Source organism: Mastigoproctus giganteus, chromosome 8, assembly GCF_048544385.1.
Source record: "Mastigoproctus giganteus isolate SK-2022 chromosome 8, ASM4854438v1, whole genome shotgun sequence".
In the NCBI taxonomy this organism is placed as follows: domain Eukaryota; kingdom Metazoa; phylum Arthropoda; class Arachnida; order Uropygi; family Thelyphonidae; genus Mastigoproctus; species Mastigoproctus giganteus.
The window spans coordinates 32,304,688-32,318,357 of NC_143582.1; the positions used below are offsets into that span (position 1 = coordinate 32,304,688).

A 13,670-nucleotide genomic window follows, 5' to 3' on the forward strand; every position below is an offset into this window, starting at 1 on the left:
AAAAAATACAATTTTTGAGATAAAGAGATTTTTTTAAAATAAAGAGATGGAGATGACACTCTTAACATTCAGGCATTTTCTTGCATGTGCAGGGCCAGAATAAAACAACTTTCCATGATGAATTTAAGTTTTTAGGATGGCATCAATTAATTTATAGGTGCCCTTATGTGAAATTTACAAATTTTACATAAGGGCACCTATAAATAAAGAAACCTTAGTGACAGATTAGGTGAACATCATGCTTGTTACTTAATCATTTCTGAAGTGAGTTTTAAGAGGTTTTGAAAACATCTGGTCTGCAAAAAGTGAGTTTTTTCATAAAATTGAAGAAAACAAGTGCATTTCTTCATTGGAAAATTCATAAAAATGAAAACTTGCAACATAAATCATTTTAAATATTAATGTATTCTTATTTTGATCTGATTGGCCAACACCATAGTGAAATTATTAAAAAAAAAATTGCAATAAATCATAAAAGAATTTGGAAAAATTTATGAAAAATACAAGAAAAACTCATAGTTACTTCCTTTTTGATATAATGTTATCTTCATCTTTTTTGTATCATCTAATTTAATTTAATCAACTTCTGGATTCCATAAATTTTGGCCTTTGGTGTAAATAATGAAGTAAATATGAAAATTGCTCATGGTGTTCTGTTCATGATTTAATGTTGTATTCAGGTCTGGAGATAATATCTAAAAAAAGATATAGACTTATTGGGATAGTTCAAATATGAGTGATCCGATTAGTGAAGAGTACAAATTGATGTACATATGAAGAACAGCTTAAGTGTGGGATACAAAGTACACATCTACAAAGTGACAACCAGACATCTAAGGGGAGATTTAACTGAGTTATAAAAAAGTGCTGAAAGGGTTGAGTAAAATGAATGAGGAAGTTTTGTTCTCCCTAATAGGGGAGACAAGAACCAAGGAAGCTAAAATTTCAAGGAATAACAGAAGACTGAGGCAGCAGGGCATTGAGCAGTGGAAAATAAGCTGCATCCGAACGTGGCAGAGGCAGTGAATCCAGAAGTTCAAAGCAGAATTGGCTGATTACCAAGTGCAAATGGGAATAGTAAGAATATTCGGTTTAATTTATTTTAAAACAGAATATTCATACTTTTCATTTTTTTGGCTGACGTTGAAAAGTTCACTTCCTTGCATCATTTGGCTTACCTAATACTAAACTTGGTTTATTTGTTTGTTATTTGGTTTTTAGGAGCATTAGCAACTAAGGCCATATTGCTCCGGGATATGCGGTGGTCATTCCCTGACCTTTCCACATCCTCCATATTTGGTGGTGACGGGCTCGAACCCCAGTCTAATCAAGAAGCATGTGCTACGCACTGCTGCTCGTTCCCACCTGGCTACGGAGGCGCCTACTAAAATTGGACAATAGATGTTATTGTGCTGACCATCTATTATGAACTGTGTCTATAACTACTTATAAAAAAAATAACGGATGGTAGCACTTACTGCAAGATTTGTAACATACTCCAAAGTGTTATTTTAAATGCTATTTCAAACATACTTGAGAGTTGCATATATATGTATAATATGCAGAAAAAAAGAGAAAGAGAGTCCTCAAAACTGTCAGCAGTAGGGAAAAGATATTCCAAGATATTTACCCATCACTGATCTAAGGCACGAGGCAATGTTTTGCTGAATTAGGTGAATAAACCCATATTCAAGCAAAATGGAGTACCATGTGATTTCTATCAAAGTGTAACTAGTCTTCTCAAGAATGCAGTAGACAATTATCTCACTGACTGGAGTGTGATATTAAACAGTCTCTGCAAAGCAATGTTTTAAATCCTTTTGGCTATGGAGTTTATTGAAAGAATGTATTCACAAAATACAGTCTTCAAATTTGATCCAGAGCACTTCAATAGCTGTGTGAGTAATTTAATTTTGTCATAACTGCTTCCAAAATCTGTTTTACATCACAGCAGATATTTATCCATCTTGTTATCATTGCCTATATTTGGAAGTTGCTATTCCCTGTGAAATCACCCACAATGTCCCCTTGATGTTTTTAAAAATATTTATGTCAAATCGTTTTCAATTTTTATTAAATATGAAAATATCTCCAACTGTAATGCATTTTTATATGCTTATCTGCTGTGCATGTTCAAAACAACTCATGTAAACTGAGTCTTGTACATTACATCAACATACTGTAGATACTTGAGTACAGGTCAACTCTTAGTTTCCACTGGATCTAAAGAAGTCAAGAAATGTACTGCTCAAATGTATAAACTGATATTACAAAATATGCTTTGAGGGCACAGTTGATGCTGCTTAATTTTGTATATTTTTGCATAACAAAATGGGAAATATAGCCAAACTCTTTTATGATAATAAATGAATTGAATATTTAATTGTAGAGGTCTCAAATAATTGTGACCTCTGCAAAATTTACTTTTCAATTTAAAGCCACTTCATATGACACTCATTTTCGATTCATTTCAGTCATACTCAAATTTTATGAAAGAATTAATAAAACTAGTTTTTATGAATACTGGTACTTTCAACTACACTTCCAGTTAAAACAAAGGCATTTTAATTTCAATTTCAGACTACTGAGTAACAACAAAATGCTATAAAAGTTGAGAAATGCAAGCCTATCACCAGGATTTATTCTACAAAACACCACCAACAAATATTAGTAGTGACTAGATATGGAATACTCTGTGCAGTGTTTTATGCTGCAGCTCTTCCATAAAAACTGATTCTATATAGCTTCCTACATATCACTCTCATTATTAATATCAGTTCCTAAAGCATTCCTGTACTCTTGGTTGACAATATTCGACAATGACTGACAGAATCTACATAAGTCTTCTCAGCAATCTCCAGTCTCTTTCCATCAATTTCTGCAGGGTACTCAAATGTTTCCTGGTTGTATTACTACACAGCATTTCTATCTGGGAATTATTTCAGCCATCATTGATCTAGGGTGTTGCAGTTTTGCTGAAATATCATGAACAGATAGAGTGCCAATATTTCATCCTATGATGCTTCTCCCCACCCCCAATATGGAAATCATTAATCTTAATGTGCTTAAAAAGTGCCACTTGTCCACTGAAAATGATCCACACTCTGATTGCCCTACAATTTCAGAAAACAATGATTCAATCATATATGTTTGTGATCTGATCAGGAATGCTCAGTCTTACACTATCTGTGAAGTTGCTAGTGAAACTGGCATTTCTTATGGGACAAATAAATGAACTTTAACTCAAGATTTAGGAATGTGGTGTGTTTCAGCCAAGTTTGTGCCTTGCATCTTTAGATGATCACGGAGAGCAGAGAGTTTTCACATGTCCACATTACTCTCTCAACATATTGCTACTGACCCACACTTTGATTCTTTCATTATTACTGGTGATGAATTGGGAGTGTGTGGCTATGATCTCGACAAAAAGGCCCATTCCTCTCAATAGAAGATTCCATATTCTCGTACCCAAAAAAAAAAAAAAAAAAAAAAAGCAAGACAATCTCAATCAAATGTGAAGATCATGAGCATCACTGATATAATCAGTAATATAGTGTCAAGGAGACTGTTTTGAAGGAGATCCACCTAAATAGTAGTAGTAATGGAGGCATGTGACACAAGAAAGCAAGCGTATTAGCATCAGCCAAAAAAAAAAAAAAAAACAATTTCACACATCTATTCCCTCTAAAAGTTTGTCCAGTTGCCCCTTGAACTTATTTAAGCTATCGACTTCCACAATGACAGATGAAAGTTTGCCTTTAGCCAGCAATTAACCACCTGCTGGCTAAAGGCAAATTTCCGCACATCTATTCTACAACTGTCTTTCCTCAATTTGAATTTATGCCTCTAAGTTCGTAATCTGAGCAAGTGGAAGAATCCCATCAGAATTCAGTGTGCTCAACCCATTCAAGACCTTATACACCTCAATGAGATCACCCAGGTGCCTAGTCTCTAGCCGCTGCGAATTGCAGAACTTAAGCCTTTCTTGGTAAGAGGATCCCTTTGTTCCCCTCAGCAATCTTGTTGCCCTTCTCTGTACATGCTCAAGCAACTCAACATCCTTCCTAAAATGATGCCTCTAGACCTGTACACAGTACTCAAGGTGTACAAAATATACAAAACAACAGTGGACCCAACACTGAACTCTGGGGGACACCACTAATAACATTAGTACACAAAGAGCAGCATCCATTGATTACCACTCTCTGTCTTCTTTCACTCAACCACCATTTTATCCATTGTAGCAACTTACCTTTAATACCATACTGCTCCAATTTGTACAGTAGTCTTTCATGTACAACAGTGTTAAAGGCGTTCCTGAAATCCAAGTGTATGATATCAAAATTATATTTTGCATCCAGTTCCTTTGTAACCACATCATAGTATCCAATCAAATTTGTCAGACAAGACAAACAGCCAGTAAGCTTCATCATTTCCCAAATTTAGTTCCCAAACTTTCTGATGTTAGCATAACACACTTTGTATGCACACAAGGACTTTTATTTATTTTACTATACTATTGGGTCGTTGAGAATATTTGATTTGTTGTTTAGCTTTAGAATGCCAGCATATATATTTTGTACTTGAGCATTTGATGCTCAAATTTTTAAGTTTGCAACGAGTTCAGGTTTGTGATGATTTTAAAATTTAAAAAACTTTCAATTAGAGAAAAGAAGTGGAATTTTAATAAGGAAAAAAAATAATAATAATAAATAACAAAATTTATTCAATTATCTTTAAATTTACATGCAAATAAAACTTACATATCAGTAACTCCATAAGCCAAATCCAGCATATCCAATTCTTCTATTGTTGCCTTTTCTGGTAATCTGTCAAAATCTTCCTTTTTAAATATTAGATGACATGTTGTACAAGATAAAGTTCCTTCACATGCTCCTATATGTCAGAATATAATAAACTTATATTACTAAAATATAAAATATGTGAGTTAGGACAATCATGAATTATAGCCCCGAATGCATATAGACATACAGAGTACTAATAAAAGATACATTTAGAAAGCTTCTTTACTAAGATAACTCACCTCTATAAGCTGCATAAGTTTTCATATGAAATGTTAAAAATAAAAAAGACAGCCAAGAAAACTGAGAACAATCAAAGAATTGCTATATATCCTGAAGTGCATTTCATTCGAGTGTGTTGATTTAAAATTACCCATAAATGGATTAAGAAATAAGCAAAGATAAAAGGAATGAAGCAGTTTAAAACATAGTGCCAATAAGAAAACTAATCTTTCCATAACATCATTGTTGACTGCCATTAAGATAATAAACATATAGAAAGTAGTCTATTAAAAAAATAAAATAAAATAATGGTTGCAAAATCATTATGGAATGCAAAGCTAAATGTAACTTACTTTTGGGTAAGCTGTAAATCAAACAAACTCAAAATTTTATCAGAAGTTTATTCCATGTACATAAGTTCAACATAAAGAACACATAAAACTTTGTATAGTCTTTACAGCAAATAGTTAATGATAAAGAGAAACCAAACGTTGCTGCAAATAGTTGATGATAAAGAGAAACCAAATGTTGCTGCAAATTGTACAGCCTTCAATTGAGCAATTGTTATTTTCTAATTTCATGTGCCTTTACTTTTGCGGCACTCATTTGACTAGTTAAGAATGACTACATATATGTCACATATGCACTATTTATACATCACTTGGTTGCTGTCTGACATGACAGCAGTGCATATGTTAAAAAAAAGAAAAAAGGTACAGACAACAAATTATCTTTGAAAAGAACCTGCAAGAAAGTTCTCTGTATCCAAGAAGTGAAAATGCATACAAGTCATAAACAATGCCACATAAATATAATACTGATTAACACTTTATACTCCAACGTTGCAGTATTGTGAAGGTCAGTATTGTGATTATAAAATTTGTTTTCCTACTATGTTGGCATAATTACTGTATTTCCATCTATTTATACTTCATATAAACAATGTGAAAAACTAGTAATTGTTTTTCTTTTTTTTGAAGTTACAGAATATCTTAAACTCTGTGTTAGAAGTGAAGCGTTTAGACATGACACTAACATCTCATACCAAACTTTCTAATAAAAAGAATCTGAAAATTTGTAAATTTGTTAGCACTTTCTAATTCAGAATTTGAATGAATTAAGGGTATATTTTTCCATATAATCTGAATATGGAAAAACGGAATATTGTTTTTCAAGAATGTACTTTATCATGAAGAAGATATGCAGATATTTTTGATATTGCATATCTGCCTACTAACAAAACAGAAAACAAAAGTAGGAAATCTGAATCAGAATACCATACTAAATTGCTGGTAGCATACACAAGATGGGGGGGGGGAAAGAGACATAGGGATAATTGCAAAAAGGATAGGTGGAACAGGACCAGGGTATGTCTGCCAGGGGCAAGAGTTGATGACATTGTAGAGCAAATATAATCTTTTAAGGGCACAAAAGGTGATATTGTTGTACACATTGGCACTAATGACCTTAAGAGCAAGAGATCTGCAGATTAAATTAACAAATACAAGTCAATGTTGAAAAAAAGTTGCAAGCTAGGGTTGAATTTCAAAGTGTCTGCAATTCTGCCTAGACACTATAGAAGGAGGTATATGATGACAGCCTTGTCAATCAATTTGGCCCTGGAGAGATTGTGCAAGGTTCATGGAGTAGAATTTTTTTCAGCATGGTCTGTGCTTGCTTACAGGAAGGACTGCTTCAACAGGGTTGGGATACACTTAAATAGAAAGGGTACAAGAATATTTGCTGATGCTATTGAGGCAGAGGCAAAAGCAATTCTTGCACTGCTTCTATTAGAATGAGCAGCAGCCTGGAAAGCAGGTAATGGAGATTTCCAGGATTGCTGGGAGTCATAGTGGAACAAGTAAATACATGGGCTGTGTTAGGATAACTAAGAGTAAGAACAGGTGCATGTATACTTGCATGTAGACCAATGCTAGAAGAATAGTAAATAAATTGGATGAATTTGAAGTGCTGATCAAGGCATCAAAGGCAGATATCGGTGGGATATCAAAGACATGGTGCCACACAGATATTAGCAGTGCAGAATTGGAATTTGGGGAGTACAATGCGTACAGAAAGGATACACAGGGTAGGAAAGGAGGAGGGGTTATGCTGTTAGTTAAGAAACACTAAATCTAAGGAAGTGCATCCAGTTGACATGGGTACACAGTGCAATGTTGAGTCAGTTTGGGGTGACAAACACTGGGAAAGGGAAAATGAGAGTAGCAGTGTGTAATAGGCCTAATGACTCTGATGAGTACAATGAACAATTGTGCAGAGAAATAGTGGGCCAGTAAATGAGAATGTCTTGTATGGGGGATTTTAACTTTTGAGAATTGACTGGAACTTGTGGGTTGGCCACTTGCACACTAGCAAGACCTTTGTGGATTTATTGGAGGACTGTTTTCTACAGAAACATGTTCGAGGGGCAACCAGAGGGGGTAAAATCTTGATCTGATTATCAGCAGTGATAACTCATGCATTAGGAATTTGCAGATAAAGGAACCATTAGGTGACAGTGGTCACAGTCTATGATTTACTTAAAGGTGTAACTACCAACAAGGGTAAAGGAAAAGATTTTTGTTTTCATAATGTTGACTACAGTGGTCTCAGGCAATTTTTGAATTCTATACAGTGGATCAACTGATGATGTTAAAAACAGTGAATTAATCTTGGAAGCTACTAGGCTTTTCATACCAACTAACAAATACCGTTCAAGATTTAGGCCTAAATGGATGTCAGGTGAACTAATGAGGCAAGTGGCAGAGAAGAAAAATGCTTGGGATGCATATAAATTAGCAGGTGACACAGAAGCCTACGGTAGATATAATCTAATCTGTAATCAAGTCACAAAGGAGGTCAGGAAAGCAAAGGCTGATTATGAGAAATCCTTGGGAAAGGATGCAAAGAAAACAACAAAGACTTCTTTACTTATGTAAACTCTAGAAGAGGATGAATCAGATTGGTCCACTTGAGGTTGGTGGTTTGACTGTTGATGATCCTGCTCAGATAGATGACAAACTGAATGAGTATTTTGCATCTACATTCACACATGAAAAATTCTGTAAGGAAGGGGAGGACAGACATTTACTAAATTCTAACAGGAAGCTAAATGATTTTGTAATAACAGAGAGCAAAGTGGAGGATAAAATGTTGAAGTTAAACATAAAAAAGGCATCTATGGCAGATGGAATCAATCCAGTTATATTGAAGGAGGCAGCGAGGGAAATAAGCAAACCCTAGCGTCCTTAGATTCAGGGAAGTTCCCCATAGACTGGAGATGTGTAAATGTATCCCCAATTCACAAAGGGGGTTCAAAGGGAGAAGCAAATAATTATAGACCTGTTAGTTTAACTTCTGTTCTGGGGAAAATAATGGCATCAGTGATTAAAGAAGTGATGCAGGATCACCTAGACAAGACTGCAGTAATAGTTCACACACAGCATGGGTTTGTTAAGGGGAGTCTTGTCTGACCAATTTAGTTGGATACTATGATGTGGTCACAAAGGAACTGGATGCAAAAATAATTTTGATATCATATACTTGGATTTCAGGAAAGCTTTTGATACATTGGAGTGGTATGGCATTAAGGGCAAGTTGCTGCAATGGATAAACTATGGTTGAGTGGGAGATGGCAGAGAGTGGTAATAAATAGACGCTGCTGTATGTGGACTAATGTTATTAGTGGAGTCCCTCAGGGTTCGGTGCTGGGCCCATTGTTGTTTTGTGTATTTATTAATGATATCGATGAAGGTATATCACACTTAATGTTGAAGTTTGCAGATGATACAAAGGTGGGCAGAGTTGTTAATGACAGTAAAGACAGTATGCTACTGCAATAGGGTCTAGAAAAGTTAGGCAGATGGGCTGACAAGTGACAACTGTCATTAAATATTGACAAATGCAAAGTACTTCATATGGGTAGTAGTCACCCAAGAGAAATGTACCAGCTATGTGGTACTACACTCAGGGAGGTGGAGAATGAAAAATAGCTGCCAGAGCAGGTCATGGAGTTTTGTCAATGATACATAGGAATTTTGCTAGCAGAGACAAGGAGGTGACTGTACCTTTGTTCAGGGCAATGGTCAGGCCACACCTTGAGTACTGCATTCAGATCTGGAGGCCTCGTTTTAGGAAGGATGTAGAGTTGCTAGAAAGAGCACAGAGAAGGGCAACAAGATTGGTGAGAGGAACAAAGGGATTCTCTTACCAGGAGAGGCATAAATTCTGTAAGTTTCAGCATCTGGAGACTAGGCACCTGCAAGGTGATCTGATTGAGGTGCACAAGCCTTGAATGGTATGAGCAGGCTCAATGTTGAAGGGATACTTCCACTTGCTGAGATTAAGAACCTGAGGGTACATAGATTCAAATTGAGGAAAGAAGTTGTAAAACAGATGTGCGGAAGTTTGTCTTTAGCCAGCGGGTGGTTGATTGCTGGAACAGACTTCCATCTGTTGTTGTGGAAGTTGATAGCTTAAATACATTTAAGGCTGAACTAGGCAAACATTTGGAGTGATCAGATGGGTGAAATGGGAAGGGTTTTTTCTTTTTTTTTCTTTTGGCTGATGCTCTATAAGCTTGCTTTCTTGCATCATATGGTTCAACTAAGGCTAATTGTACACTCCAACATGAAGTTCTCTGAACAGCGCGAACAGGCTGCTAGAACAGCTCACGGTGTTCTGTCAATGACATACAGGAATTATGCCAACAAAGACAAGAAGATGATTATCCTGTTATACATGGCAATGGTTAGGCCACATCTTGAATACTGCATACAAGTCTGGAAGCTCCATTAAGACAGATGTGTATATGTTGGAATGGTTGCAGAGAACAGCAACAAGATTAGTCAAGGACACAAAAGGATATTTTTCCCATGAAAGACTTCAGTTCTGAAAATTGAAATGCTTGAAAAGTAGACACCTGTCAGGAGGCCTGATTGAAGTGGATGGATTTAATGGATCGAGTATTCAAAATGCTGATGGCATCCTTACTCAGTCTTTGACATTAGACAAAGGGGGACAAAATTTTAAAATTTTTAGTGGGGATGGACAGACAGGGTGTATTTTTCCTCCCTAATTATATGCTGACATCCTTGCATTATTTTCCACTAATACTAAAATAAAAAATATTTTTGTTAATTTGAATAAAAGGTTTTGTGAATATTTTGTTCTAGAAAGAATTATTGCATTAGACGAAAACTACTGTTGGTTTCGAGAGGAAATTTCATTCAAATATTGTAACCTTCAAAAGTTAACAAAAGTGGGCCATCATGAATTTATCTTAGCTCACTAGAAAGAGGTTAAGTGCCAGCCATGCCATATTTTTGAAAGCCTAGTACTAGCTACATAAGGCTTTATTTTCACCTGAAGGATAATGCTCCATCTCATACAAAACCTACTTCACAGTATTGAGATAGTGGATTTCATTTGTTCATTGACTGAATTTGCACTAGCATCCACTAGCACTAATAACTACTAATCTATGTCCACTCTGTTTTCTGTTTTAATGCATTTTTTTTATTTGTATTTTATTAAAACAATTTTTTTATTTAATTTAAAGAATTTTAACTTTCTATACTTCAAAAGTCTAAGTAGTTTATATTAACTTGTTACTTACCTAGCAGGAAATTTTCATAAACTAATTATACACCTAAGAGGCACTGTTTATGGATAACACAAAGGGATTATCATTAGAGATAAAAACCACAAAAAAAAAAAAACAAACTGAAAAGTACATTTATTTCTGAAAGGAACACAAAGAGAAAAGAACTGTACTTGTGCTTTCTGCTTTTTATAATAAAAAAAAACTGAAGCAACAACAGGTAAAATAAAAGGGTGGAGCAGGAAGGAACCTTTCGCATTGAGCCAGTCACTATTCGCAAATACACAAGAAATATGGGAACAGTAGACAGAATTGACCACTACTTTGCTAGTTATTCATTCAGGTCAAAAATCAGTAGAATTGTGGAAGAAGTTTTTCTGGCTTTTAAAAGTCTGAACTGTGAAGTTAAACCTTGATGAAGGTGACAGATCCATCTTAAAAGACCCCTCATCACAAGCAGTTTAAAACAAGTTGCCTGCTCAGCTAATAGAAGATGTCTGAAATAAGAAGATACTTTCTAGAAAAAGCTATAGAGTACAGCTGCAGTAGAAAGACTGAATGTCATCCTTATTTTGTGATGAAAAATAAGAATTCAAATAAGAAGATTGTGCAGAATGTAGTGGGAGAAGTGTTAGAAGTGAAAGAAAAGAAACAGTTTGGCATTTTGAGGTGTGCACCTAAAAAACAGGATTTTGAAGTTGTCAATTGTGATAAATTTGACAAATTAGCACTGGAAATATATCCCACAGACCTGACCATCAAATGCACCAACCCTAAAAGCCACCTACAAGCCATATATCTCGACAGCAAAATCACAATCAAAGAAAATAAAGTCTACACACAACACTTTGACAAAACAGATCATTTCAACTTGTTTCAAAACCAGGATTTTGAAGGTCTCAGAAAATATGTTATACACTAAAATTATATAAATAATTAACATTTTAAAATGTCTAAAGATTTTATAAAATGTTTTACCATGCAGTCATATATTAGCTCATTCAAACCCAATAAATCATTTTTGAATATAACATTTCAAGCAGTAATTTTTATAGATTTTAGAGCTTGACTGCCAGTGAAAATAATTCTGGACTGCAAAGGGTTAAGTGATGTGGGCATGAAATTGATTGAGATTTCAACTGTCTGAATTATTTCTCGGTATACTGGCATATAGCCCACCCTACATAACTGATAATTCAATACAGCCCACTTGTGCTAAAAATGTCAGTAACTGTAGTATACGTCCACTCTGTTCTCTGTTTTAATGCATTTTTTTTATTTGTATTTTATTAGAATGATTTTTTAATTCAATTTAAAGAATTTGAACTTTCTATACTTCAAAAGACTAGATAGTTTATATTATAACTTGTTACTTACTAAGTCATAGTTCTGATCTTATGCAGTTACAATACCCCCATACATTAGCCATAAGTAGCCAATGAAAGGCCAAATAGTTTCAAAAGAGTGCTGCTTAGGTGGTGGTACTCAACTGAGAATAACGAGCAGCAGACTTCTCTAATGAGGAAATGTTACTTATTCAAAGTACACTGCTTGACAAAATTAACAGAACATGTAGAAAACATGGTGTAACTCATGCAGCTTATGATGAATTTGGTATGGTGGTGTACCATAGAATAAAAGTGATATGACGAGACAGCCAGAAATTTAGGACAGGTATAAGGGACATTTATTGGGGTTGTATAAGAATTACCAAAAAAGTCACGTTACAGAAGTCGATACAAGATGCTCGAAAATATGGTCACATGACATCAGCATGACGTATGATCGCTGCCAATGGCTAAACAGGCCTGGCAGTGGCGAACCTTGCTCGATATAAGGGTGTCTATAAGATTCTAATGCAACAAACCATTCATCTACGAGTGCAGACAGCTCACCAAGTGACTGAGGAGTTGGCTGTTGGCGTGCAATGTGATGCCCAAGGGCATCCCACATGTGTTCAATTGAATTTAAGATTGGTGATCGTGCTGGCCACGACAGTCCTTAAATATCTTCAGTTAAGATATTCCCCTACCACTTGAGCTCTATTTGCAGTGGTATTGTCATACATGAAAAGAAAATCTGAGCCGACCGCCTCCTAAAATGTTGCACATAGGGTTAGAGGATCTGTTCTCAGTACCTATGTGCAGTTACAATATCCCTATCAAAAACATGAGAAGTATAGCTATTGATCATTACTCCACCCCACACGAGAACACTGCCTCCACCATTAAGTGTCACTTTCTCTGATGTTGGAGAGATGGTACTGCATGCCTCGTCTTCAGATGAAATAACGCCTAGAATCTGTTTGTAGACTAAAATGGGATTCATCAGAGAATTTGGTTTGGTTTTTTTTTTTTTTAGGAGCATTAGCAACTGAGACCATATTGCTCCGGGGAAATGCGGTGGTCATTCCCTGACTTTTCCGCATCCTCCGTATTTGGTGGTCACGGTCTCGAACCCCGGTCTAATCAAGAAGCATGTGCTATGCACTGCTGCTCCTGCCCACCTGGCTACGGAGGTGCCTCATCAGAGAACAGAACTGTATGCCATTTGTCAGGGCTCCAAGTCACATGTTCGTGGCAAGTCACAGTTTCGATGCAAGGCTCCAAGTCACAGTTTCGATGAGATCTGTGGTGGTTTGGGGTTAATGAGATTCAAAAAATTCGAATTATTATATTAGGGCCGCCTGTAATTTCTTACATATACCCATTTTTATATATTATGGCTGTAAATTGCGTGTGCTCTCTGGTCGATTTGCCTGTTTTGCTGGATAAAAAAACCCCAGTTTCTGACGAAGAGTTAATGGGATACAAATCACTTGCTTCCTTGCGAAGAATCCACTTGTACTGAGCCTTCTTAACACAATCCAGTTGGAAATGTTTTCATCTGTGGCCGCAGCAACCTCAAGAGATGATGATAGGACATTGTAGGGTTCCATCTTGCTGCTAGAGCCAGACAGCAGTCTGTTCTGGTTGACATAGTCCTCGGGCAACCTTGGCCAGCTCTTCTTGTAATGGTTCCCATCGTCTGAAACTGCTTCCATC

The 13,670-nt window shown here is 35.9% G+C and overlaps 1 protein-coding gene across 1 annotated transcript in view; it reads right to left on the minus strand.

Moving 5' to 3' along the window:
• The window catches only part of Fdx2 (Adrenodoxin-like protein 2, mitochondrial Ferredoxin 2), a 30,335-nt gene that overhangs the window by 2,798 nt on the left and 13,867 nt on the right, over positions 1-13,670 (minus strand). The window contains exon 3 of the mRNA XM_090379287.1: positions 4,764-4,896. Within this exon, the coding sequence (XP_090235413.1) occupies positions 4,764-4,896 (133 nt within the window). The remainder of the gene's footprint in view (positions 1-4,763; positions 4,897-13,670) is intronic.